Source organism: Pithys albifrons, chromosome 19 (assembly GCF_047495875.1).
Source record: "Pithys albifrons albifrons isolate INPA30051 chromosome 19, PitAlb_v1, whole genome shotgun sequence".
NCBI classification, from domain to species: domain Eukaryota; kingdom Metazoa; phylum Chordata; class Aves; order Passeriformes; family Thamnophilidae; genus Pithys; species Pithys albifrons.
The window spans coordinates 6568448-6595752 of record NC_092476.1 but is presented as its reverse complement, the minus strand read 5'-3'; the positions used below and the strand labels follow the sequence as shown (position 1 = coordinate 6595752).

Sequence of the window (27305 nt, the reverse complement as noted above, 5' to 3'; positions counted from 1 at the left end):
AACTGGCAGGGGCTGGGGTGTCTAATTGGGAGTGTTGAGGGTAGGTGAGCACCAGCCTCAGGGAGCCAGGTGGCCCCTGGACACAGCGTGGGGCCAAGAGGGAGCCAGAGCCTGGGTCTCTCTTTCCAGAGGAGGATGTAGAACTGCTACTTTTATGCCCTTCCAAAGAAAAGGCTGAGAAAAGGGTTTTAAAGTCCCTCTGCTGCAGCTTGGATGCATGCACTGCTTACTTTGTGACCATTAGAAAACCTCAGATGTTTTATTACTCATCTTTCTCTGAAGCACCTGGCACAGCCACTTGAAGAATTTATTTCCCCCAGTTGCCTCTGGCTGCACGAGGGACCAAATCCTGCCATGGGAAGCTACTAAGTCCCTTGGGTGGTTTTGTGTTGCCATTCACCTTCTACCTTCGTGGTGGTCCAGAGTTGAGTAGGGATTTAGCCAATGAAAGTTGACAAAAAAAAATCCTCTTCCTTTCTTAGCTGCTCACATTGTGGTTGTCAGTGGAAATGGTTAAGATAAATGTGGAATTTTGGATGCTTTTTTATAGCAGATCAGAAACAAGCTTCAGTTGTGCCTTCATCTCTGAAAGTAGACTAGGAGGACTTTTCAAACCCATTTCAGAATCCTTATTGGAAAAAAGAAAAATTAATCACAGCATCTCAACTGTTATTCAAACACATTTAATAAACAAAGAGAAACAGTAGCAAAGGGCACTGACACGTGACAAACTGTACAAAACCTCCGGGGAGGAGCCCACGCCCGGCTGCTCCGGCCCTGCCCCGCAGCCAACCAGGCCCCCTTCGCCTCAGCCCACTCAGTCACCCCTGAGAAAAATCGATTTTTTAAAAATGTGCAGAAACGAAGACACTTCAAGAGGTTATTTCCAGTCTTGCCACAATGGAACAATTTAGGCCACTGGGAAAGTTTAAACAAAACCAAAGTGTCATACGCTCCATTCCCGGGATTAACACTTTAAAGTGAACCTTCCCAAGCGGCACAAGCGCTCTCAGCCAGCCAGCAGATCTACCCCTGCTCACCTACTCTACTCACCACAACATGCTACACTTTTTTTAGAGTGAATGGGACAAATTTCATCCTAATTCAGCACTAGTTTTGATATAGTTGTGACTGAGTGAAAGGCAATGGAAGGAAAAGCCCTCTTTGAGCACAGAACGGATGCAACTTGTGCATAATGCTGAGACCAGCCCTGGTCTAAGGGTAAAGGTGACCTAGCACAGTCAGGGAGGAGAAATCCTCCACTGGGAATGTACCTGCTCTGGATGGACTTCATGCCTGGTCCTAAACACTGCCCAAGAACTCGAGTGTCCAGTACCAGTGATTGGTTTTCTACCATAAACTTGTTCTATTGAACTTAAAAGACCCTTAATGGCACCCAAAGGGTCTGTGGTCCCCTGGCACCTCCTCACTGCTGAAAGAGGAGGGGAAAGCCAAGATGCAATTCTGATGGTCTTTCTTATGCATGTCAGTCCAACAATTGTGCCATTCACCTGGTAATGGGAACTTCTGGCTCTCTGTGGCTCAGATGGGACAGCGACAGCATCAAGCAATCCTCTGGTGGGCTCCACCAAGGTGCTCAGGTGGCATCAATGTGACAAAAGCAGCTTGACCACTTCCTGTTGCCTTTAGTTTGACATTTCTTGACCAGTTCCCAGAAACTCCCTCCTCTGAGGAAGGGGAAGAAGACAGATGAGAGTGTTAAAGGGCTTTTTTGGGCTGTTAACTTACTTGCATACATGTGCTTGTCATTTCTTAGCTGTGAGCACACACACTGACTGAGGCTGTGAGATGCAGACAGAGGAGAGAGATCTATACACATCACAGTGTTGTTCAGGCCCAGCCAAGGTGTGGTTTGATCACACCAACACCAGCTCACCATGTTACAAACAGGGAAGGTGGAGGGCAGAAGGGTTGGGCTCTCCAGTGTGATGACAAACCAGCTGCGATTGCGCAGCCTGTAACAGACACAATGTGACTCCAAAGACATTTGGCACAGCCTGTTGTTACCAGGACTAATTAGCACAGACAATTAACCAGTCTGTCTCGACAATGTGGCAAAGGCTCCAACAGAGGAGCAAATTGGCAAAGCAGGATGGAGAGGACAGGCAAGAGAGGACTGAGGAGAGGCAGAGCACAGCAGTGCCACTCAGTGTCTTTGCTGCACGTCTTGTTCGCTGAACTGGTTGTTGTTAGTGCTGCTGCAAGGCCTCATCAGCAAGGAGTGTGAGATGGGAAACCTGCTTCATCCTATATCAAAACTTTTAGGAGACCACAGGTAGCTGAAGGCCTCCAGAAAGGAGCCCAACTCCTCAGTCCAGGTGGGGAATTTTCTGATTTCTTTTCAAGAAACATCTGCTCTGAGCTTGTCAATGTCTGTGAATTCCAGCATCTCTGAAGCTTTGCTGTAATGTCAGTTTGGGACTTGACTGAAAATGACCCAAGTGTCAGGACACTTGGGCTACAAAGAACAAAGCCAGGATGAAAGGGGAAAAACATGCAGCAAATTCCTATGAAATTCCATTTACCAGACTAGGAGGAACATGCCCTTGGTTAGGGGTGGCACAGAGTAACAGAGGGGAACCAGTGACTGCAGTTTGCCTAAGATTAGAATTCAAGAGAGGCACAAACGAACATTTTGCACATCCATCCAAGGCATTCCAAAAAAAAAGAAAAAAAGAAGAAAACGGAAAGAAAAGTCACAGAAGTTGACACATCACTTTGGACAAGAAACAATACAACAGTTTGGCAACTTTTCACCAAACCCCCCCACCCCAGCTCTGTGATGTCCCTCTGTATTTTGAGGTGATCTCTTAAGGGTGGGGACATGAGGGGGCTGCAGATAAATTACCGTGTGTAAATAGGGGATCTCCTCTGCAGAGGATCTTGAGGGGTCCAACAAACCTACCTGCTTGCCTGCTACAGTACTGAAGGAATTCTGCCTGAACCACCCCTGGTGAGAGGGAAGGAGACAAAGCCCCTGCTGCTGGAGACAAGCACGGCAAAGCTGAACTTGGCAGCGACAAGTCCCTAAACCTTGTGACTTTGCACCAGACTAAGGTACTGGAGGGGAAGATGTCACCCCTTTTCCTCTGCAGAGAAGTGTAAAGGACAGAACTATCACTATTTTGGGTGAACACAGGCCTCTTTGTTTATGCATGCAAAGTAATGGGCTTTGGAGAATGCCAGGAGCCCACGTGCAATAGTGTGAACAGTGAGACCTGTGTCAGGTGGACACACAACTCCCCTCCCCTTAGATCTAAACTCAGCTCTTAGATGTTGAACAAGGAACAAATACAAAGCAAGGATGGAAAAGTTTGTGGGTTTTTTTCAGGAGTGGTTGTTTTGTTCCTCCTTTTAAAAGCCCTGTTCTTCTGATTTGGGGAGGGAGGGGGAGCATTGCAAGGTCCCTGCACTTTTCTGGTGGCAGACCTGGGTGCAAGAAATGGCACAGCTCAAATACTGATCTTCCCACCCACATCAGCCCGTGGAAGGTGGGACTGTTTACAAGGGCCTGAGGACCTGAGCAATCTCCACAAAGGCTCCGACTGGGAATCTGGCCCAGCCATTGTTGGAAAAATTCAATACAGCGCTGGCCAGGAAAATAAACAAAGACTTGTGGAAAGGACCATCCAACTGGAAGAGTCTCTCCCCTCCTTGGTTTCCAGGGTAAGAGGGAAGCCTTTGGTTATGACCAGAATTATTAGCCACTGGCAGGACAGGCTCAGCTTTGCTTTGCATTAGCTTGGTTACTGTACAAGGGCCGGGTTCCTCTGTGGAGATGCTCTGCCCAGCTGGACTGCCCTGCCACATCCGGGAATTTTAACGGGGTGGACACTGGAATTACATCCGGGATCCTCGCTCCTGAAGAATCTGGAACAGAAGAAACCTTCTCTGAATACCTCAGGTAAGTTTAGATGCAAAAGTTCATGTTGAGAGTCCTTGTTTTGTGCAGGGAAAGGAAACATGGACTACTGTGAGGAGCTTGCTGGATTTTGTGCCACAACTGACAGGCTGGTTAAAGCAGAGGGAGCCCCTTCTTTAAAAATCCTGCTCAGCTGCCTGCCAGGAGTTCAGGATGTCACCTTTTGTTTCTATCCTGGGGAAGAAAAAAGTGTATTCACAGAATGGTTTGGGTTGGAAGGGACCTTAAAGCTCATGTTTTTCCACCTCCCTGCTGTGGGCAGGGACACCTTCCATTAGACCAGGTTGTTCAAGCCCCATTCAACCTGGCCTTGAAGACTTCCAGGGATGGAGAGGATTGAAAGAGAAAAAAATGCTTGTTTATCCCTGCAATATCCTTCAACCACAAACCATGACCAACCTCAAAGGTCTTTGCCACCCTGTCCTCCTTTTCCAAGTTTCTCTTTCCTCCATTTTTTTGGTCTTAATTTGAAGTGTATAAGAGTCTTAGCTCTTGTCCTACAGTAAAACATGAAATCTTCAAGTAGGGGAGGATGTAGGAGGAAATAGGAAAGCTGGTACACAGAAGTGCTGCTGCAGATTATGGATCTGCTAGTGCAGGAAGGGGTTTTCTTTCACAGGGGAATTCAGGTTGACACACCTGAGCAGGTGCCTTACCTTTGCCTTCTCACTCGGCTCCTTGACAATGCCATTGGTAGAATTGTTGAGCTCCCTGGACACAACACAGAGGAATTCTGCCTGGTCTTCATTTCCATAGTTATAGGAAGATCCAATGCTGATCAGCTGTGCAACAGGAGACAGCCAAGGTAACAGTCAGTAAGTCTTGACTTCTGCTTTACTCCTAGAATTGCTCTGTGAGGTAGAACTGTCCTGGGAGATCTGTTCTGGACCTGAAGTGTCCCCTGCAGTGTGTGTGTAGGGCAGGGACAGCCGAGCTCCACAGCCCTCTAGTGGCACCTGGAGCCCCGGGAAGGAATTCCAGCCTGAAACTAATGCTGGACACAGCAGAACATTGGCCAGTTTCTGAGGGTGGAAGAGGGAAAAACAGATTGTGCAACACATAATAAATATCCAGCTCACTCAGTGCAGGTTTCCTGGTCCACACTGAACTCAGCTCTCAACCTGCCTTGAGACTCTGATGTGGAAATGGGAATTCTTTACCCCAGGCAGATGTTGGATTAACTGGGCACATGTGGCAAACAGTCACTGTCTTTTATGTAGATGCTGTCAAGATGGAGTTTGGTATCTGTGTAAATGGGTTTATATTCTATTACTGTTCTGTTGAGGGTATCTGGACTTGATCCAAGAAATCCCATCTGTCTCATTTACCATTATTACATTAAAAGGACATCCTGGAGTGCAGAGCTAATTTGTCATTTACAACTCAGTTCTGCTTCCCAGAGAATAAATATAAGTCATCTGAAGGAAGCAACATGAGTCTTACCAACTGTGTGTATCCAGGAAACTTTAATGTGCTGTGTGCACCCCAACTTCCATGTCCTAATGGATTCTAGAAGAGCCAGCTCCAAATTTATACACACACAGATGCAGCCAACAGCCTTCCTAGAGAGATGCTGATCTGTATGGTCACAGTGCAGCTGCAGGAAGACTTGGGGGACTGTTGTACTGACCGGCCTCCAGTACTGTTTTTAAAAGGTTCTGATGTTTGTGCCAAAGGCAAATCATAGACACAGGATAAAAAAAGGTATTTTGCCTCCCTGCTCCTTGTCTTGACTGTTTAAATTCTTGGGTACTTCAATACCACATGCCACTATTTACTCAACAAAGTATCTTTTTATGAAGGTGGCAGTTTTCCAGAGTACTGAACTGCAGCAAAGCCCAGGTGTTGGAGAACTGCATTCCCATGGAGCAGTGAGTGGCTCCTGGTCACCAGGTGTCACTGCTGGCTCACGGGGACAGGTTTTTGGCTGCCTCTCCAACTATGCAGGAGGAGTTTTCAGGCACTACAGAACAGATCCATAGGAACAAGTGATGCAAAGTGCTGTTCCTAATCCTCTGCCTTGGTTTGTGTCAGAATGTTTCCCACAACATTGGGAAGACACTGCTGTAACCCACAGAGCCTGTTCTGAAGTTTCTTAATACACACATGCACTCACATGCAGACCAGCAGGCTTCCAGTCCTCTCCCCTCAGAAACAGAACTGTGTTTGATTCCAGAAACCAAATCTGGAACCAACAACACATGCAACTGCAGTGACACCCAGCCCCAAAACTAACTGCATTGCAAAGAAATCTGCAGGAAGTTCTCATGTCACTCTTGAGCAAATACAGGAGTTGTGGGTTTGAGCTTCCAGAAAAGCCATGCTGTGGTTTTTCATGGCTCTAATAATTTTCCTGGATAAAACTGTTGTACCAGGGCGTGGTGCATGTGATGAAATGCAGGTGAATGGAAGAATTGCTCTGGGATTTGACAAGGGCACATCCGAGGTCCTGAGATAAAATGAAATCTCTTGGCAGGCTGAGTGACTTCTGCCCTTCCCTGTCAGTGACTGGACACGAGTGCACAGCTCAGGTCAGGCTCCTTATTCAGAAGAGCAATTCAACAGTAAACTCTTCTTATTCCACATCCAGCTTTCAAAGGGATTCTGCCACTCTTTGGTAACGGTACCTGTTCGAACTTCCACCCGTCGGACATGGTGGACACCATCTGTGTGAGCTCTTCCTCTTGGCACTGCAGGACTCTGTACACGTGCTTCACAGGTCCCTGGAGCGTGGAGAGTAAGTGCTGGAGTTTAGTAACTGCTGTACTACTAACAAGCTAGAAATTAAAAAGCCTTTTCCACTCTTGTCTTACTATCTGAGGAAGTCAGAGCTCCACAGGCTTTCTGAGGTTTCATCCCACCAATTCCAAACAGGCACATATGGCTGGCACATTTCTCTTAAAAGCCTTCTGGGTGTCCAAGGGCCAGTGAAAGCAAAACTTGTTTGGCTTTCAAAGCCACTTACTGCTTTTTGAAAACATTTCTGAAATTGAATCTACTGGGTGTGTTACTATCAGCTGAGCATTAACGGGAAAATTGCTGCAGGGAGACAAATATAAAGGGAAAAAATGGCTTAGAGAAGGCAGAGTTTGAGCTGTTCTTTACCAAAGCAGTATGTTTTGCTTTATAACCACCCACCTCTGTGCTGGCCCCTCTTGTGCAACTGCCCCTTGCCTTTCCCTACAGCCCTACAGGATGACTCAGCGGCCTGTGCTTTATAACGCCATAATGGACACTCTTTCTCAGCGGTGCCCTGGATCCAGCTGACAGCCCTTATTCCCCCTCACTGCTGAACCAAAGAGCTGCCACTGCAGGGGCTGTGGCCACACTTGTGTTCCTGTGCTGCAGAAGTGCCTGCCCCCACCCCCCAGGTGTGCATTACTTGGGAGGTTCTGTTCTCGTTGTCCCGGATCCGCTCCTTCACCAGCCGCACCAGCGACGCGATGTTGTAAAACTCGGCCTCTTCCAGCACCCCTGGCAGGAACCCAGAGCAGAGACAAATTCTGTTATTTTGCACAGGGTAGGATGAAAATGATTCTGCTACAAGGACGCAACACCAGCTCTTGACTCCAAATCCAGCTGAGATGTGAGAATCTCAAATGCTGAACAGACTGTGCTGTGCACCACCTGCTCCCAGGCTGGGAGAAAACGCCTGACCAGCTGTCACCTCCTCCTGGAACTTAGAGGATCTTTAAGAAAATTACTCCCCTTTCCCTGGGATTATCAGAAACCTCATGGTACAATGTTTTATGCACCCAGACCCATTAAGGGAAAGACCCCAGAACTGCCTACCTAGGGAGAACCACAGCCTGTGAGGGCTGATGGGCTGTGACAGACCTTGGGCTCAGCAGAACAGTGACAGGGTGTGCTGTCACCTGCAGCCTCTGCTTTGGGGAACAGTGACAGGGTGTGCTGTCACCTGCAGCCTCTGCTTTGGGGAACAGTGACAGGGTGTGCTGTCACCTGCAGCCTCTGCTTTGGGGAACAGTGACAGGGTGTGCTGTCACCTGCAGCCTCTGCTTTGGGGAACAGTGACAGGGTGTGCTGTCACCTGCAGCCTCTGCTTTGGGAACACACAGGATCTGATGATTTAATCCCTGTTAGTGAGCAGTTAACAGGACTAACCAACAGCATTCCTGGGACATGTGGTCACTCACCCCTCAGCACAGCAGGAACCCTTCATGCTCGGGCTGGTCTCTGCTGAGGCCTCTGAGATGAGCTGCCAAAACCAGCATTTCCAGCCTCCCCTGGTGTTTTTCTCTTACCTTCCTCTGCAAGCTCCTTGTTTATGATGAGCTTCCCGTGCCGGAGGTAGTTCAGAATCGGGCCAAAGTAGGTGGGGTCTCTGTCGATGAGATACGCCCCGGTCTCATCCTGAGGAACAAGGCAGGGGTCAGTGGCACCAGGGCAAAACAATTCAGCTTAGCAATAAATTGAACAGACTCATCTGCCTGTGGGAGGTGTGTGAATGAGGCCACATTTAAACCAACATTCCCCATCTCAGTGACACTGGGAGAGGCCTCACACGAAGCCTTGCACAGACAGGGCTTGTACACCCAGAGAGAAAAGCAGAGCTGTTTTCTTCACTGCAATAATAAGAACCAAAGGCTGGCAGTTGTGTCCTGCCTGAATCTGCTCTCCAGACTGGTTTAACCAGGAGGCTCTGTAGGAAAATGGGACCTCCAGTTCCATCTAAGGGCACCTGACAGTTGTAGTTCAATTGTTGCTTTCCACTCCTGCAAACACACATTGCAAAGCTCCAGCCACATCTCCAGCAACACAACTTACTGGCATTAAACAACCCACAATTCACAGTCAAAAGCATCTCCTGAGCAGCTCCAAAGCACTGCCAAACCCCGTGCAGAACTCTCATACCCCTCTCTTAAATCACTTTACACCAATGTTTCTCCTACCAAACTGCTTAAAGCAATAAAAGCTGTGCAAAACCCCTCTGAAATGTCACCTCTTCTCACCGATGCTGTGATCACAACCAGGCTTTACCTTTCAAACAAACTCTGAATGGAGCAGCAACAGACCTGCCTAAATCAGTCTGACCCTCTCATAATGTGCCCCTACAGAAAACCTGCATTTACAGCAATAACAGTTCGCAAAATCCTTTGAAAAACTGCAGCGACTTCAGAACTACCCGAGAACGTGCACCGCGAGCTTTTACGAGAGCAAAGTGAAACATATCCAAATAAGAAGCACAAACACGCTCAGGGTGAGAAATCATAACACTCCTGGCCATCATAAAATCTCTGTTTCCGTAACCACCGAGGGACGGTGATGGTTTGAGTCGCTGTGGGAGCCGGAGGGGTCAGAGTCGGCGGCCCCTGCGCGACGAGGATTTTGGGGTTGCACCGACTGTGCTGTGGGGCCCGGCCCCGCCGCGGCCTCACCTTGTCGGAGCCGAGCTCGGGCCCGTCCTGGCAGCAGAGGCGGCACAGGAAGGACTTGGGCTCCCGGCACAGCGTCTGCCTGGTGCTCACGAAGTACGTGCCGCCCACGTTCAGCCGCACCCACTTGGAGGCGGCGGCGGGCGGGTTCGGCGGAGCGGCCGCGCGCGGGCTGGGCGGCCCCGGAGCCCCGCCGGGACCCGGGCTGGGCGTGCGGCCCCTCGGCGGCCCCTCGGCCATGGCGGCCCTCAGCGCCCGCCCGCCGCCATCCCCGCCACTTCCGGGGGCACTTCCGGCGCCGCCGCGCGCTGATTGGGCGGCGCGGTCGCGGGGGCGGGGCTTCCGGCGGGGCCGCGGCGGGGTCGGACAGTGAAGGTGAGAGCGGCGCTCCCGGTAACGGGATCGGCATTCCGGGAAACGGGGAGTGGGGGCGGCATTCCCGGGGGATCGGCATTCTTGGGGCTGGGAGGGGAAACGGGACGGGCAGCGCCTGGAGGCTGGGCGGCCGGTGGAGGCGAGGAGGGGTTATGGGGCGGTGTGAGGTCGCGGCGGGGCCGAGGGGAGGCCCCGTGTCCCCATCCCGTGTTCCCATTCCCGGTGTCCCCATCCCCCGTGCTCCGGCCCGCTCGTATCCCCAGCCTCAGTGCCCCGAATCCGCCGTGTCCCGATGCCCCCCGTCCTGATTTCGCCCTCTGTCCCGACCCCCGCTGTCCCCATTACCCCCCTGGCCCTTCCTCCCCTTGTGTCCATCCCCCGTGTCCCCTTTCCCGCCAGTCCCGACCCTCTCGTGTCCCCAACCCAGTGCCACAGCAGCCCGTGCCCCCACTCCCGGTGTCCCCATCCCCCTTGGCTCCATCCCCGGTGCCCACAGCCCTGTCCCGCCGCAGGTCTCACCATGGCGGGTCGCAGAGCTGCGCTCAAGGCCGTGGACTGGGCGGCCTTCGCCGAGCGGGTGCCCCCGAACCAGCGGCCCATGTACAATGCGCTCAAGACCCGCAACGACGCCCTGACGGCCCGGTGAGTGCCCGGCCCCGGAATGCCCGGCCCCGGGAATGCCCACCTGCTCCTCCCGGGCTGCTGAGCCCCTGAGTGAGTGCCGTGCCTGCCGTGTCTGTGCCTGCCGTGTCTGTGCCTGCCGTGTCTGTGGTCCCGCTGCAGTGTCCCCACAGGTATTAAGGCAGGTCACCTTGAGGCAGCAGGCGGCTTTTTCTGGCAAATCATCTTTAGTTAATCTTCCCCAGGGTAAACCCGGAGCTGCAGTTCTGTGGGAGCACTTTGCTTTGGCACACTTGGAATGTTGGGAAGCCTTGTTATCCCGTTAAATGCTGCACAGGTTCACTGCAGTTCCCAAAGCCCTTCAGCATCCATAGTTGGAGTGTTGGCTGTTGTTTTGTTGCTGTCCCCTCCCTCCTCCAGGCTGCACCCAGAGGGGCTGCTGGGGCAGAGCTGCAGGCTGGGCCTCTCTGGCTAGAGGAGCCTGTTCCAGCCACAGAGGGACTTGCAGAAATGGCTTGTTAACAACAAACCTGAAAGCCTTTAAACTAACTTAGCAGCCTGTGCTGACCCTCAGGTCACTGCTTGTGTCTGTTCTCCATCCCCCAGGCTGGCAGCGCTGCCAGAGAAGCCCCCGGCCATCGACTGGGCTTTCTACAAGACTCACATTGCCAAGGCTGGCATGGTGGATGAGTTCCAGAAGAAGGTCAGTCTCTTTGCCAGCTGGCTGTTGCTCTTCAGAGGTTTAGTTGGGGAATGTTTGTGGTGTTGAGAGGAAAACACCAGGATTGGCAGAGGAGGTTGGTTTTGTCACTGCCAATTTGACTCCAAGACCAGGAGCCTGTGCTGACCTTAGATGGGTCTGGGAGCTTTGTCTTGGGGGAAATAAATCTGTGATAAGACAAGTCTTTGGTGTGAGACCATCCTGCCTCCTTCCAGTGCTGTGGTGAATGTGGTGTTGGGTCTCATGGGGTGGTGAGCAGGACAGAGGAGAAGGCTGGAAGCTCCTGGTTGAAGGAGCTGGTTGGGAGGGACATGGAACAGCTGCACTGACCAGTTTAGCTCATTAACTTAACATGGTTGTGAGCAAATCCTAGGAAGAAAGGAGGGAATACTGTGTATCCTTGATATGAAAGATTATTTCAGTCAGACACTATAAAAATTTCTATAAAAAACACTATAAAAATTTCTCTTTCAATTTGCAGTTCAGTGCACTGAAGGTTCCTGAGCCAGTGGATACACAAAGTGCCAAGATCGATGCCCAGGAGCAGGAAGCTGTAAGTGATTGAACCATCCCTAATGCTGGGGTTGTCTCTGCCTCCTGTGTGGATGGGAAGGGATGTCCTGGATGTCCCTGCCCAGGCACAGCCTGAGCCAGAGCACAGGTCTGCCCTTCACCCCTGTCTGGCTTTTGGCTGAGCAAGGGGATCTCTGCACAGGGAAGGGTTTGGCTGTTTGGGATTTGATTCTATCCCTTACCCAGTGTAATGGTGGTGGAGTTTAATGCCATTTTAAAGTATGAGGGTGCAGGTTCACCCTGAGTCACTGGCATCATCATAACCACATTCACCACATCCTCTGCTTTCCTCAGGCCAAGAGCACTGCTGAGTATGTTCAGGCTTCCAAGGCTCGGATTGCTCAGTATGAGCAGCAGGTGAGGCTGGAATATTGTGTGTAACCCCCCCGGCCCACCCCTTGTTCTCACCTGTGTGTGCTTTGCCCCTTCTTGCTGAGCACTGACTTGAAAACAAACGTGTCTGTCTCTGCTTCCACTGCAGCTCCAGAAGCTCAAGAACATGATTCCCTTTGAGCAGATGACGTTTGAAGACCTGCATGAAGCTTTCCCTGAAACCAAGCTGGACAAGGAGAAATACCCATACTGGCCCCACAAGCCGATTGCTGATCTGTAAACTGGTCTGGAAGCAGTTTAAGCCTTTCAGACTCAATGATCTTATGAATAAAGAGCTTGCCCTTCTGTCTGTGGCTTAGAGATCTTAGCCTTGAGTTTTGAGAAATGTGGAGCAATACACCAGCCTGCAAACATCCCACTTCTCCTGCATTTTGTCTTTCTACCACTGAGCTTGCTTTTGTAGGAAGAATCAAGGTCCCATCTGACCTGCTCATCCAACTTGAGTCCTGTCACACCCTCTGTAAGGCAAAGAAACCCTCTGTGTAACCACTGGAGCAGGGAATGGAGTTCTCCTGCCCTTGGAAGTTGAATGTGAGAAGCCTTTTGAGATGCTGGAGTGTATTTAGCTGGGATCTGTGTCTGTCTGGAGTGTCTCAGGAGTGTCCCAGGCAGAGGTCTGGGGCTGTTTTCTGGGATGGTTGTGATGGTTTAGGAGAAGCCAACTGCATAAGGAGTTGGGGGAGTGTTGTGTTGAAATGCATACAAAAAAGGGTAATTTTTAAATTATTTTTAAAAGTTTAATCCTGGTATCTTATTCTGTCTTAGCTGGGTTTCTGAATGCTGCTGCTTCCACTGAAACACAAACAATGGTACAGACACTTCAGACTTACATTGTTTTATTTATCTGAGGTGGAATTCTTAAACACCTTTGTGGGGTGATGACCCTTTCACATGACAACCTTTCTCCAAAATGGAAATGTCTGTAGGAGCAGGGAATCAGCTGCCCTTCCACTTGGTCATGTTTGAGGTAAGAATTACAGGTGAGCAGAATGAAGGTGTTATCCCAGATTTCACAGTTGTTGTACCTTGCCAGCCCACAGAACATCTGTAGTTCTCCTGAACCAGAGTACAAACATTACACATGCCGACCTCAGGCCCTGTGGATTTGGGGGTTAATTTAATTTAGTTTTATTTAGGCAACTGAAACAACTGCAGCCCTGTGAATGAAGCAGGAACAAATCACAGCAGAGGGGTGAGAACTGATGCAGTGGGGAACAACTGAACTGGCACAGTGCAGAGCTGGCCTTTAGCTGCTCCATTTTACAAAAATAATAGCAAAAAAGACCAGGGACAGGAAGAGGTGGCTGTAGAGAAGCACCTTCTCCAGAACTGGCAGAAACGAGCCCTGCTCCTGTGGCCTCCAGTGGTGCTTGGCTGGTTGCCCTCGTCCCTGGGCCTTCTTGGGAGGGTTCAGGTGCTGGGGACCTTCCTTGGCCAGGTGTGTCACAGGCTGGTTGCCCAGGGGTGTCTTGGCCAGCTCGGTGCCCACGTCTGCAGGGAGCAGAGAGCAGTGTCAGCACAGAGGGGCTTGTGGGGCCCCCACAGCTGGGGCACTGCTGACCCTGGGCAAACCCACCCTGGCTCAAACAAACCTGCAGGGAAATAAATGCACCAAACCTACTTTGTTAAAGATTCTGGGTTGCTTTACCTCGACGGAGGCTTTTGGGAACCTTGTCTGAGCTCTGGGACTTGCGCCGCTGGTGCAGCAGGAAGAAGGTGTCCAACACAGCCATGATCATGAGCAGGAAGGTGCCCAGGAAGAACAGCACTGCAGAACAACAGGAAAACAGAAAGCCCTGGATAATTGACATTTTCTTACATAATCCTGTCTGCTTCAGTTGCCTGGTGGGGAATGGGGAAAGTCTAACTCCAGAAGCTGATAAAGCTTAGCTATTCATGACTTCAGTGCTCATAAACATGTCTATAAACACTCTTTCTTAGGACTGGTACCTGTGTAAAGATCAGGTTTTATTTGATAAAGATGGGTACCTATTACAGGTGGTTTGTTGGAGGAGGTTGGGAGGCTGTTGTTGAGGATCACAGCCAGCATGGAACTGCCCAGGATAATGGCAATCTGGAAGTTGATCTTCTCCTCCAGAGAGCTGGGTCCAAACAGCACAGCCATGTCCAGCAGGTACAGGGCACATGTTGGGAGGATCAGGTTCAGAATGTACAGGGTGGGTCGTCTCTGCATGGAAATCTGTTGAAGATGGGCAAAATACAGGTGAGCAGGAGGCAACTTGCTGTGTTGGCAAATGATGATTCCCCAATGTAAAAAATTGTCTTGTTTTATACTGTCCTTTTTTTTTGTGGCAAATCAGTGCAATATAATACAAAAGTGCTGCTATACCATGTAGGTGATCACAGAATATCCTTTGTCATCCATAATTTCCATGTATTCAATGATGCTCAGGTTGGTGAACTTCCATTCTCCATCGGTCAGGAGGAATGTCTGGCTGTGTTTCATGCTCTCAGATGCTGCCCGTCTCGTCTTCATCACAAGGTCTGTTGCTGCTTGGGCAGGAGGCAGAGGAAGGGAGAAGTTGCAGAATTTAGGTATTTATTTGAGGTCAGTCACTTTCTTTCCCTTTCCCACCCTGCAGAGGCTGGGTGCAGATGGGGAAGGGCAATGTTTCTTGCACTGCTGGGGTTTCTTTGTTCTTCTGGGGGAAATTAAAAAGGACTCTCTGAAAAGGCTTGTCTGGACCTCTGGGAATCTGGATCAGAGGAGAAACGTCTGGTGAATTAGGACAGTTGTCCAGTTTGGATGGGACCTGGAGGGCTTTGTGTTACCTCAGCTTGTATTTCAACCCTTCTGTTGGGATGAACTCTTACTGCAGTTTGGATCACTGTCCTTTTAATGTTTGGACTCAATGACCTTAGAAGTCTTTTCCAACCTTAATGATTCTATGATTAATTTTCTCTCATTTTCATGGCTTTCAGGTATGTTTAAAGATCAGTCCTGCAAAACTGCATGTGGATAAGCAGCAGTTTTGCAGGAACCCTCCTGGTCTCCTGGTTTGTAGAGACCAATCCTGGGAGGGACTTGCCACAGAACATCCAGATTCTCTCAGAGATGTTGCTGGGAAATGGGCCAAAACAGAATGGCAGCATTTTAACTCATTTTCCCTGGTCTTGCATGACCTCAACCCCACTAATGCAATGGGAGAGTGTGGTGCTGCCAAGAAACCCAGCAGTTACCAGGGCCCATTTCATCTATTCCTCCCTCTGCAAACTCATCCCAGAGGTGGTAAAACTCAGCCTGAAGCTGTACCTGGGTAGAGGAACGACGCTACGCTCAAGTTGCATGTCTGGGTGTCAAAGGGGAACTTGAGGATCATCAAACTGCACGTCAGGGTGACCTGGAAGGGCCGGCTGGAGTTGAAGCTTCCGTTGTGCATCAGGACCATGTAGTTCATGTCTGAGTTCTGTCCATTCACTCTGCAGGAAACAGAAGTGAAGAGTAACAGAAGTGAGATGCTGCCTGTGCCTCAGTCCCACCAAACCCTGTCTGGGAACTCACTCTTGGGTTGGGGGGTTCTGTGTCTCTCCCAGCCACGGTGTGCAGCAGTGAGGAGAGAAAACCAGGGCTAGAAAAAACGCTGCTGAGCACCTTGGGACTGAAGTGTGTTGTAGCTCTGCATCTCCTAAGCAGCTCCTGCCTCTCTGCCTTCTGCTTCCAGTCTCACCTGGGGCAGGGGCTCATTGCCCCTCCCTCCTTCCCTGCTCTGGAAAGCTGGTGCTGATGCCCATCCTGCTGTCAGACCCTCGAGCTCTGTCCTGTATCTTTCCACACACTGCTAAGGGCTGGACTGCTTTATTCCACAGCATTCCTGATCTCTGCTGCTTGCTTGGCTTTAGCTCCAGCCCAGGTGGAGCATTTCTGGAGATCTCACAATATTACAGAGCCTCAAAACACTTTGTATAAACTGTGGTCACCATTAATCTAAATTACAAGGTTCTTGGTTACAGAGAACTCATGGAAATAACTTTTAGCCGTATGAGTTTGTCCCATTTCCTACAATAATACCAACAGTCTGCATCCATTGGATTTCTCTTAAGCCAGTGGATAAAAGAGAAAAAGGAACCTACCGCTCTAAGATGAATATGGGGGGAGACCAATACGCATCCAGGGGCAGAACGACTTCAGAAATGTTACAGAAATCCTGTGGGTCCCAGCTTGCAAAAGGGTTTTTCCACTCCTGGGGCAAGAAGTTGCAGGAGAGAAATGAGTGCTGGCCTCGGCACCAGCCATAGTGCTGGGAGAGAAACGCCCTTGAGACACCTACCAGGCTCAAGACGAAGTAAAAGCTGACTGTCTGGAGCTTTTCCACCTGGAGAAACAAAAGGAGGACATTTAGCTGATTTTCTCAGGTGTATCCAGTGCAGAGCCCAGAAGCTCTTCCCTGTGGCTCCTGCAGTGGACAGCACAGATTGCAGGAACTTGGCTCAGGAGAAGAGCTCGGGGGTCTGTCCTACAGCTGAAGTCTGGGAGCGAACAGTCCAGTGGTTTGGAAAAAATAACAGATCATTGTTAACATTTCCGTGGCAGTGCCCTGCAAATGCATTGCTCAGTCCAGGTACTACCCAGGGTGTTTTTGGAACCTCCCACAAAGTTGGCTGCTCATCTGGATGTGCCTCTCAACTTTGGTCTGGAAGGAGTGGGAGAAAATACTCCAGATCTTCCAAAGGTGCTTTAAATCAGCAGAAAGCTGAAGAAGAGGAAAGGGCTGATTCTCATCCCCGTGACCTTGCAGGCAGGAGACTCAAACCCCAGTCTAGCAATTGCCCAGTTTTCTGTTATAAAGACTTGTTTTGGGTCCTTACCACGGAGAGAATTGCTACCAGTATGAAATCCAACTTCACTTCCACAGGCTCCTTCAGGCTTGTCTTGGGCAGGATGTGTGTGTGCAGCTTGTCGTGAGAGGAGATGTTCAGGTAGTCAACAATATCATAGTAGGTGCAGAGGTACTTGGGAGCAGCCCCTGCTGGAAAGAGAATTCCAAAAAGATCAGGCAAGATCTCAACCTATGAGAAAGAGATGTACCAAAAGAGAAAGGGTGTGGAGCTGTGGATGTGAAAAAACATCATTAACACACAAAAATCCCTTCTCTAAAAAAATCCCTGGATGAGAACAGAATTCCTTGAAGCTTTTCCATCCCTCTTGCACTTACCTGTCCCAAGAGAAAAGGTGAGGATGGCTATAAAAACTCGCTGCATTGTCTCCTGCTTCCAAATAGAGAGGCAAATGGTACCGTGTGTCTTATGAACAGGTCCAGAACACGTCATTTATTATGTGGAAGTTGATTTGATGTTTATTAATGATGGATGGATTTTTGTAAATAGAAACTAGACAATTTATGTATTGGAAGGAAGGATTTGCTAATGGTTTGATGCACTCAGCTGGCTCTTGGGAACAGCCTTTGGTTGTGGTAAAGGAAAAATAAGGTCATTAAAAAAAATCTAACAATTTGAGGGAGAGGAAAAGAAAGGGCCTATTCCCACAAAGAAAAGGCAAAGAGCCAGAGCTACTCAGACATAAATTTTGCCTTATTTATAGGGCTGATAGTCTGTTGCAATCCCACTAAAATGAAAGAGGAATTAGTGCTTGTGTGCTGTGATGAGTGCTGGGGAGGAGGAGAGGCTGCTCTCCTTGGAGCCTGGTCCTGCTCCACAGCAGCCCACACTGTGTCCTTATTTCCCAAAGCACTGAGCCTTTCATGCACCCATGGATTTTCTGCTTCTTTCTCCTTGATGATCTGTCGTGCTCCTGACACTTCTCCAGGTCCTCACTGTTAAGATGAAAGGCTCAGAGACTTTTGCTTTTTTAGCTCTATCTTTCCCTCAGCCACCCTCCTCTCCATCTCTGCCTTTTTTTTTTTCTGCTGTGATTCCAGCAATGGCTTCAGGTACTCAAAGTGGTGGTTTCTTTGCGGGAAAGCAACTCCAGTCTTTGTGTTCTTGCAAAGTCCCCTGTGTTGTGGCTGGCACCTTATTTCTGTGGCCCCTGGTTGGGTCAGAGAGGGGAGCTGGGAGGGGTCTGGGCTGCGAGACAGAGTTTGAATCAGACAAAAGGGGCACGATGACTCTGTGATCCTTGTGGGTCCCTTCCAGCCCAGGATATTCCATGACTGTGATTCCATAACCGGCCTCAGCGCAGCAGTGGCAGCTGACAAGTACCAGATTAGATTTTCTCCCAGCAGCTGATTTCTCTTTGGCAGTGGATGGTTCTTCCCTAGCCATGTCCCCCCCGGACCCCCATGTCCTCTGCCATCCCCTGGTGTCCCCCCCGAACCCCCATGTCCCCTGCCATCCCCTGGTGTGCCCTCCGAACCCCCATGTCCCCTGGTGTCCCCGCCGGACCCCCGTGTCCTCTGCCATCCCGGACCCTCGTATCCCCTGCCATTCCCTCGTGACCCCCATGGCCCTCCGTGTCTCCTACGGACCCCTATGTCCCCCATGGACTGCTGTATTCTCCACGGACCCCCGTATCTCCCACAGCCCCCCATGTCTCCCACAGCCCCCCGTGTCCCCCACAGCCCCCCGTGTCCCCGGCTTGGGTGCTGCCCGGGGGCTCCGGGGGTGGCCGGGAGGGGTGGGGGGGGCGATGCCGGGGGTTGGCAGCATCACTGGGGGGCTGCAGCGCAGCGACCGCGTGGCCTAATGGATAAGGCGTCTGACTTCGGATCAGAAGATTGAGGGTTCGAGTCCCTTCGTGGTCGGCTCTTTCATTTTTTTTGTTCCCGCTCCCTCCATACTTTTAAACCGTCTTTTTCCTCTTTTCCCCTGGCGCCTCTTCCCCAGGGGAAAGGCGAGTCCCGGCTCGGCACGTCCCGGCCGGGGGTCCCGCGGGTGGTCCAGGAATGGGCGCGGGGTCGGGGCCGTTCCCGCGGACCGGGGCGCGCGCCCTGCGCAGCCCCAGTGGCCTAATGGATAAGGCACTGGCCTCCTAAGCCAGGGATTGTGGGTTCGAGTCCCATCTGGGGTGAGCCGTTCACTTTTCTTGCTGCCAACCCATTTCCGTGCTCTTTCTTCCGTTTCAATGCCGCTGGCCCTGTTCCTCCTCCTCTTCCCCTGCTCCTGCCCCGCCGCTGTTGGCTTTGGCTGCTTGGTGGGAAGACTCGCCCTATTCCCAGTGGGAGATGCTCCTTAACGAGGTTGATGCAACCGGGAGAATCCAGAAGTGCGGATAAAACCAGCGCTGACGACCGACTGAGTCTGAGCGCGATGCTGGCGACAGAGCCTAAGAGGGAGGTCGGGTTGGTCCCTGACGGGTTTTGGGGCAGCAAGACCCCCTGGCAGCTCCAGGCTCTCTCCCTGCGCCAGCAGCTGCTGTACACGATGCTGACGGGATGATGTGATTGTCTGCTCCGGGCCAGTGGTTCCTATTTAGACACTATGGAAACGGGAAACAACCATGAGCAGCTCCACACTGTCCCAGGCTGGTTGTGTGTCCCACACTCCCCGTGCTCAGGTGAGGCTGTGACCCAGGGAATAGCATCCAGCTTTGCCTTGGCACTCCAGCATGAAAGGATGGGCTTTGGAGAGGTGCTAACGAAAGGAGGATTTTGGAGGGGTGTTAATGAAAGTCTGATTTTTGGTGGCATGTTAGTGAAAGGGTGGGTCTGCCTGGGGGGGATGGGGGGGTGTGGATGTGCTTCAGGGTGTCCCAGAAGGTGATAAAGCAGAGCAATTACAGCTGTTTCATTATCTTTGTCTGGGCAGAGATGGGTCCGTGTTGAGTCAGGGCTGAGCAGGGAATTTCAGGGAATGTATTTTTACCCCCTCCAGATGCTCCCTGTATCATCATCTGCATCCAAGCCCCAGCAAGGAGCCCACCCATTCTGGGGTGTGACCACCTTGCAGGTGTTACCCAAACCTGTTCCCGGAGGAGGACAAGCTTGGATGGGAAGTTTTACCTTCGTGAGGAGCTGGTAACTGAGGTCACACCCTTTGGCTGTGCTGCCCTGGGACCAAAGTCCTCCCTTTAAGTACCTTTAGGATAATGCCCTCTCAGATTTACTGCGTTAAAAAGCTGTTTGGAGGGTCTTTTCCTATGGAGTTAATGGATTTTAATAGCCACTTTGTGGTCGGGGTGGTATCACACCAGTAAAACACAAAGTGAACTTACTTTCTAAGTAGTTTTTCTCTCTCAGGTGCGGGAGGAAATGGCTCTGCTGCCTGGAAAGCAGCAAACCTGCCAAAGCCCCGAGCACCGAACCTCTGGTTAAAATATCTTTCTGCTCTGTGGTGAAGCTTTGGGAAACTCTTTTGGGTTTAGATGAGAAACACAGGGTTTGGGGAGAGCAGCAGCGGGAAGAGAATGCAGGAGGTGTTACTGATACCGAACAGGAGGTTAATGCAGTGTTTCTCCAGTGGTTTTACACTATTGTGCTGTAGCACTGCCAGCACTGGCGGCTCAGTGACACTGTGACTGTCACATCTACACTGACCTGCTGGCACAGGGGGTCCCATGGGAGGGGGGACCCCCCTTGCTGTCGTTGGGCCAGGGGGGATGGAGTGTGGGGGATCCACAGCGGGTGTCAGGGATGAGTGCAGGTGACACAGAGAGATGAGTACCGGTGACACACAGGGGGTACCAGGGGACCCCCCGGTGTGCGACACTGCACAGGACCACCGCTAGAAAGGACCACGTGGCCTAATGGATAAGGCGTCTGACTTCGGATCAGAAGATTGAGGGTTCGAGTCCCTTCGTGGTTGTTTTAAAGCCACGAGAGAGCTTTGGGGCGTTTCATTTCGCCGGGGGAGGATCCCGGAGGGGCGAGAGCCCCCCACGGTCGCAAAGCTGGAGGAGGGAACGTGTTGCGCTGGGTGGGGCAGATTTTGGGACGGAATTTGCGAGGGCAAATCTGTCCACTGCATAGCAGCATCCAGGAGAGATGCTGGGGAGGGGCTGGTTCCTGAGAAAAGGAAAGGAAAAGCAACACCCTTTGGGCTTGGAATTATTCCTATGCAGACTCGATGAGCTAACCACGCGTGCACGGGGACTTGGGAGTGTCTTCCCCCACCTCTTTCATTCCAGAGCAATGCTGACATTGACTGGTGGGAGCTCAACAGCTCAACAACGGAGGATCGAACTGACAACCCTCGTTGTGAAAACCCAGCGCCTTATGCATCGGGCTACAATGGCCGGGGAACAAGCGAGGGATACAGAGCGAGCGCCCCGTCCCTGCGGGGTTTCGGGAATTCCCAATTCCTGGGGGCAACTCGGGTGCTTTCGGGGTTTTATTGCACCGAAACCCGGCGTGGGGCAGCGGCACCTCCCGCCCCGTTGGTGCGGGGTGAGATCCGGAGGGTGTTGCGGTCCCCATCTCGCCCCCCGCCCCGCGCTGGTGTTTCTGGGCGTTTGGAGGGGGAGATGGAGCACGGAGGAGGCCGCGGGGCTTGGCGGGGTGCGGGGCTTTGGTGTGAGGGCTGTTCAGAACGGGCAGTCTCAGGAACAGTCTGTTCTCTTCAGCAACGTTTGCGCTCCCCTCTGGCCATCAGAGAGTTAAGTTAGGACGCTAAAACCGGTTTCATACGCGCCCCAGTGGCCTAATGGATAAGGCACTGGCCTCCTAAGCCAGGGATTGTGGGTTCGAGTCCCATCTGGGGTGACTCTTTTCCCCTCCGGGGCGGTGGGCGCGGTTCGACGCTACGGGGCAGGGGATGCTCCGCAGCCCCCCTGGGGTCCCTGTCACGCACCGCGGCGCGATGGAGAGGTTTTTCCAGGCACAACCTTGGAATTCGGTTTTTAATCTCTGAAATTCCCAGCTCCTCCACGCCCTGATGTCACGTGCTGACCCACGGCATTAAGCTTTTACTTTGAACAAAATTCTGCAAATCTCACGGTAGGATATTGGGGAAAAGAGACTTGGGCAGTGAGTGATTCTGGTCGTGACATCTCTTGGTGAGGGGAGGGCTCAGCCAAGGCTGCTGCTGTCCCACTTGATGCTGGCGTGATGGCTTTTATCGCCAGAAATACATCTGGACTTGATAATCTTGGTGGTCTTTTCCAATCTGAACGATTCCATGGAAAAAACGTGATAAAAGCAGTGTCTGCTCTCGGTGCTGGGCAGGGTATGGAGAGGGAGGGCCAGCCCAGGGCAGGACTTCCTGAGAGGGAGTTCAGGATGCATTGGTGCTTCTGCATCCCCCTGGCACCTCATCTGGGAGAGGACCTGGGCTGTGAGCTCTCCTCTTTTTGCAGATGTAAATGTCCTGTTGGGAGAGCTCCAAGTCTCCTTTCCAAGGGGGATGGGCATTGGCACAGCAGAGCCCTGGGGGCCCAAAGCAGAGCCCTGCCACCTCTCAAGGATCAGCAGAGAGCACATTCCTCCTGTATTTGGGGTTTTCCTAAAACAGAACCATCTCTCCTCACCCCAGGTGGGACTCGAACCCACAATCCCTGACTTAGAAGGCCAGTGCCTTATCCATTAGGCCACTGGGGCCTTGTTATTCTTCAAAAAAAGGACAATTTTGGTATCTTTAAGCCTCTCCAGTGAACCCATCTGGCAGTGGTGAAAACCCACAACACACCAGAGCTTTGTTCTTGTTAAACAGCATCCACTAATGAGCAACTCTTGAAGCTTGGAAAGCTCATCCAAAGACTGATCTGGAGGTTTTTGGAGTCCCAACTCAAGGGCCAGGAGCCTCCTGGACTCACAAGGTGGTCCCATCTTCTAGTGCTGACATTTCTGCCAAATTCCTGCTGTGGTTTGAGCTTAACCACATGACACAAATTTCTTTTGGTTAGATAAAAATCAATGAAAAGAAGGAAAGAGAAGGAAAGAAACAGCGAATATTCTAAGGGCTGGACTCAATGGTCTCAGAGGTCTTTTCCAACCTTAATGATTTATGATTCTACACTTTTATTCGCTATTTAGACACATAATTAAGACTGCTTTAACTCTTCCCTTTCTTTCCCCAAAAATCTACTGCTGGCTTTGTGTTCAGCAGCAGAGGGTGCTCTGATGGAGCACAGGCTGCACGAATGATACAAAGAACATAAAAATTCTGATTTTTGTCAGCTACTATTTTTTTTTTTGCTTCCTGTCAAATGTGAACAATAATTTTCTGAAAAATGACTGACAGGATGTACCAGGGTATCACTGGGTTCAAAAGATGTTAAATATTTTTATTTACATTTTTAGACCATTTTTATTCAATATAGCTCATGAGTTTAGCATCATCTACAGCTGCCAACACCACTTCTTCAGGAAGATGGAATGCCAAGGATTTCGATCTGTGCTGTTCTCAGTCAAAATCTGCCTTCCTGCTCTGTTTGATATTTGAGTGTATCTTCTTCTGTCGTAGTCGTTCACGGTTCATTTTTTCCACCCTAAAACAAAATGAAAAGATCATTGAGTGTACAAAGAAAACATTTAAATATTGAACTTTGAGATTTGATGAGCTAACAAACATCCACAGACAGGAGAAACAGCCCCTGTTCTGTGCACGTAACCCAGGAATGCAGTCAAAATCTAATGGATCAGTGATTTTTCTTAAAAAAGGAAATCCAAATGAGCGTGAAAGATGCTGCCAACTGAATTGTGTGACATGACAGTATGAATCCAAGTACAGCCCATTTTGATGAAGATACCTCTCTATGAGTTTCTGTGTTGTCTCCTTAGACACCACCTTGGGTTTCTCTGTGGCCTCTGTCACCATGGTGCGGATTTTTTCCAAACAAATCGCCAGATTCCTCATTTGGTAGCGACTCTCATCCGAGGTCACGATCAGCTCCCCAGCTCGGTTTATCTTATTCCTGTGCTGAAAGGGGAAAAATGTGATGTGATCCCTGAGACCTCGTTAGAATTGCTCTGTCTGACACTGAGACATTTGGACTGTGGCTGGAGGGGGAGGGTCGGTACCATCTGTGCCATTTTTTGTCTTGTAGCTTCAGGAATCCAATCAGCTGACTCCAGGTGGAACCGAACTTCTGCCTTGGAATTCACTGGGAGGAAAAACAGGGACTTTGTTTCCATGTCACAGCCTCCCTAAGTTTTATGAGATAATTCACTCTGTTCACTGCTGGCTTTGAGCATGGGATAATTCCAGCATTAATTTCCTGAAAGGTCACAGTTTTTTCTTGCTATATATTTACGTACTCTACAAGATAAACTTGCACTTGTCATGGTATTTGTCTTTCTACAGGATTTGTTGCTATTGCCATTCACTACCTACCTTATTTTTAATGGCAATGGCAGAACAGGCAGTATTTTAGTTTATTTGGGCAAAACTGAGAATTTACTGCACAGTGAATCCAGCTGGCTGCCTGTGTGTTTGATCAATGAAAACAGAGCAGATAGAGGTGCTGGTGTTCCGTGTAGCAGGAATGATCCCTGTAACTGTTTCTAGGAGAACCAAATGTGTTACCACTGGCCTCGAGCCCTGTGAAGTCTCAGAAATTGTGTTAAAATGAAGGGTGACGACAATGAAAAATGAGTGTTGAGCAGCAGAAGATGCTGTTTAACTTCAAGCTGTCAATATTGTGCCACACAGTACAGTGAAACAATGATTTTTCTGTGGGAGAAGCCATTCATAGATGCTGTTTATTCACAGACTATTCTGAGTTGGAAGGGACCCACAACGATCACAGAGTCCAACTCTTAAGTCAGTGGCCCACACTGGGGATTGAACCATGACCCTGGCATTGTTGCAACCAAGTTTGAACCAACTGAGCTGTTCCTTACCTTTATTAACGTTCTGCCCGCCGGGGCCGCTGCTCCGGCTGTAGGACACGGTCAGGCGAGCTGGAAGGGAAGGGCAGTGCCATGCTGAGCCCACAGTCAGCTCCCAGCATGGACACTGCCCAGGAACTCTGCCCGGCTCCGGGATGGGCACCCTGGCCCTGGGGAGACTCACCCATGGGGATGTCGAGGGTGGGTGTCTGCGGCTGCTCCTGGAAAACAGGGCAGGGCCAGTGTTGGGGAGATTAGGTGGGTTTCAGGGGGGGTCCCACCAGCCCCTCTGTCCCTGCTCTTGCCCCGCCCACCCACCGAGACCACGCCCCATAAGCTAAACCACGCCCCTCATACCACAGCTGGACACTAAGCCCCGCCCACCGCCTGTCAATCACAAGACCACCCAATTAAGCCCCGCCCACCGTTGTCCATAACACACCACTAAGTCCCGCCCACCGCCTGTCAATCACACACCAGACACGTTATTAAGCCCCGCCCACCGCACGACAGACACACGCTAAGTCACGCCCATCTGCGAGCAAACACACACGACCATTAAGCCCCGCCCACCACCTGTCAATCACACTCTAGACCCTGTCAAGCCCCGCCCACCGCCCGTCAACCACACACTAAGCTCCACCCACTTCATGCCAATCACACCCCAGGCCCCCAAGCCCCGCCCACCGCAAGTCCATCACAGACCGGACACCCATTAGGCCCCGCCCACCGGCTGTCAATCACGCCCAGCCCCGCCCTCCCCTCTCCCCCGCCCCGCTCACCGGCGCTGTGGCGGCGGCCCCGTCGGGGCGCGGCGGGTACAGCTTGTCGAGGCTGTGCGCGCTCCGGTACTCGGTGCCAATGCCGGCCCAGACCGAGCACCGCGCCGACAGCAGCGCCAGGCCCGGCCGCGGCCCGCACAGGCCCCGCAGCGTGTGCGCCGCCATCTTGGGCCCCGCGGTGCGCCCTGGCCAGAGTTCCCCCTGGAAACGACGGCCGCGCTCAGCGTTCCGGGGCGGGACCGGCGGGGCGTGGGGGCATGGAGGGGATAAGGTGGGATGTGAGGGGGAGTGTGGGGATAGATCCTTGGGATCTGCGGGGGTGTGATGTCCTGGGGATGGGCGGTGTCTGGGGCATTAAGGGGAGGTGTAGGAGGTCTGTGGGGGTATTTGGAGTCTGGGAGGGAATATGGGGTCTGTGGGGCACAGGGGGGGGGCTTGGGGGTGTGAGAGCGGGATACGGGGTCTGTGGGGGGTATTTGGGGTCTATGGGGGTATTTGAGTCTGGAGGATTATTTGGGGTCTGGGGGATATTTGGGGTCTAGGGGGGCATTTGGGGTTTATGGGGGTATTTGGGGTCTGGAGGAGTATTTGGGGTTTGTGGGGTATCTGGGGTCTCTGTGGGTATCTGGGGTCTCTGTGGATATTTGGGGTCTATGGGAGTATTTGGGGCCTGTCAGGGGTATTTGGGGTCTGTGGGGCACAGTGGAGGGATCTGGGGGGGTACTGAGAGCAGGATAAGGGACATGTGGGGTGCCAGGAGAGGGGGATATGGGTGTGGGGGGGTACAGCGGGTCTGGGGAGCACCCTGGGGGGGGGGGGGGATGAGGGAGGCTGGGGGTGGTTGTGGGGCCTGTGTGCCCCAGACCTTGGTGAGCAGAGCAGGAATGGCCAGTGCTGAAAATTAAAACACACCCAGCCTTTTTTGTGTGCTGTCTGTTTTTTTCGCCTGGGACGCTTCAGGTTTTGTGTTTTTATCTGCTCAAGAGTGCTAAAAACTTATATGCACAGACAGAGATATGCAATTATTCCTTTGAATGCTGATTCTGGGTCTGTATGAGATGTCAAGGTGGATGTGGGATGCAGGACAGCGAGGCAGTTGTGGAAATCCTTTGGCTTTTACTCCTCTTGGAACTGTCAGGCTGGCTTGACAAGAAGGGTGTGCGTTCCAGAGGGGCAGGGATTGCTATTCCTGGCAGCAGGAAAATGCACAGGCAGGGATGGGCTGTCATTTGCTCTGGTGTTTTGACAGGAGCTGACAATCTCTTGTGGAAAGCTGTGTATGAAGTCAAAATGGGTGTTCAGAAGCTGATATAGAGCTGATATGAGCTGAGTACCATGTAGATAATCAGTGCAAAATCAGGGAACTCGGTCCCTGCCAAGGCAGCAAGTCCTGAGCATGGGTGGGGGGTCTGTCCTGGCTGTCACTGAGCAGCAGGGGCCAAGGAGGGCTCCTCACTTTGTTTGAGCCCAATCCCTGAGTCCTGGGGTTCTGCTCTGCTTCCTTTGTCCAAACTCAGCTGAAAACAAAATGCTCTAAGGAAAAAGCCCAGAGCTGTGGGAGACAAACTGTGCCATCTGGTGACCTTAATTTCTAACATGGAACAGGTAAAGGTTCGTGATTTGTAGCCAGAGGGGTGGGTAAAATACTCCAAGTGGGATGACTCATTTACCAGCTGTTGTCAAATGTGTCTGGTTGTTGTTGAGCAGGAACACCCTCCAAGGATGTGTGGGGCACAGCGGGGCTGGGAAAGGAGCTGGAAGGTCACACAGGTTAGGCCAGGTCAGTCTAAAAGGACATTTGTCTGGTTTTGCTCCATT

The 27305-nt window shown here is 51.3% G+C and overlaps 3 protein-coding genes and 5 non-coding genes across 9 annotated transcripts; 5 read left to right on the top strand and 3 right to left on the bottom strand.

Annotated features, from left to right (window-relative positions):
- Positions 1–664: 664 nt before the first annotated feature.
- Positions 665–9614, bottom strand: KCTD2 (potassium channel tetramerization domain containing 2). The gene is made up of 6 exons (XM_071573384.1): positions 9343–9614; positions 8209–8317; positions 7326–7417; positions 6571–6666; positions 4600–4725; positions 665–3891 (listed from the first exon to the last, which is right to left on the bottom strand). Exons 1-6 carry the CDS (start codon positions 9577–9579, stop codon positions 3862–3864), a joined length of 690 nt encoding a protein of 229 aa, XP_071429485.1. The 5' UTR covers positions 9580–9614; the 3' UTR covers positions 665–3861.
- Positions 9615–9631: 17 nt separating this feature from the next.
- Positions 9632–12322, top strand: ATP5PD (ATP synthase peripheral stalk subunit d). Of its 2 annotated transcripts, none has more exons than XM_071573385.1 (6): positions 9632–9714; positions 10227–10356; positions 10942–11038; positions 11538–11609; positions 11924–11986; positions 12111–12322. In XM_071573385.1, exons 2-6 carry the CDS (start codon positions 10235–10237, stop codon positions 12240–12242), a joined length of 486 nt encoding a protein of 161 aa, XP_071429486.1. In that variant the 5' UTR covers positions 9632–9714; positions 10227–10234; the 3' UTR covers positions 12243–12322. The 2 variants fall into 2 exon arrangements, with proteins under 2 accessions (XP_071429486.1, XP_071429487.1); XM_071573386.1 differs by having other exon boundaries at positions 9710–9732.
- Positions 12323–18671: 6349 nt separating this feature from the next.
- Positions 18672–18744, top strand: TRNAR-UCG (transfer RNA arginine (anticodon UCG)). Its single transcript has one exon. It is a non-coding gene; the product is annotated as a tRNA-Arg (tRNA).
- A 193-nt stretch (positions 18745–18937) lies between these two features.
- Positions 18938–19010, top strand: TRNAR-CCU (transfer RNA arginine (anticodon CCU)). Its single transcript has one exon. It is a non-coding gene; the product is annotated as a tRNA-Arg (tRNA).
- Positions 19011–20670: 1660 nt separating this feature from the next.
- TRNAR-UCG (transfer RNA arginine (anticodon UCG)) lies at positions 20671–20743 on the top strand. The gene has a single exon. It is a non-coding gene; the product is annotated as a tRNA-Arg (tRNA).
- Positions 20744–21566: 823 nt separating this feature from the next.
- TRNAR-CCU (transfer RNA arginine (anticodon CCU)) lies at positions 21567–21639 on the top strand. The gene has a single exon. It is a non-coding gene; the product is annotated as a tRNA-Arg (tRNA).
- A 761-nt stretch (positions 21640–22400) lies between these two features.
- TRNAR-UCU (transfer RNA arginine (anticodon UCU)) lies at positions 22401–22473 on the bottom strand. Its single transcript has one exon. It is a non-coding gene; the product is annotated as a tRNA-Arg (tRNA).
- A 657-nt stretch (positions 22474–23130) lies between these two features.
- Positions 23131–25667, bottom strand: MRPL58 (mitochondrial ribosomal protein L58). The gene is made up of 6 exons (XM_071573612.1): positions 25488–25667; positions 24890–24926; positions 24718–24777; positions 23896–23978; positions 23625–23794; positions 23131–23363 (listed from the first exon to the last, which is right to left on the bottom strand). The coding sequence occupies exons 1-6, from the start codon at positions 25650–25652 to the stop codon at positions 23279–23281; spliced, it is 600 nt and encodes a 199-aa protein (XP_071429713.1). The 5' UTR covers positions 25653–25667; the 3' UTR covers positions 23131–23278.
- Between the last annotated feature and the right edge of the window lie 1638 nt (positions 25668–27305).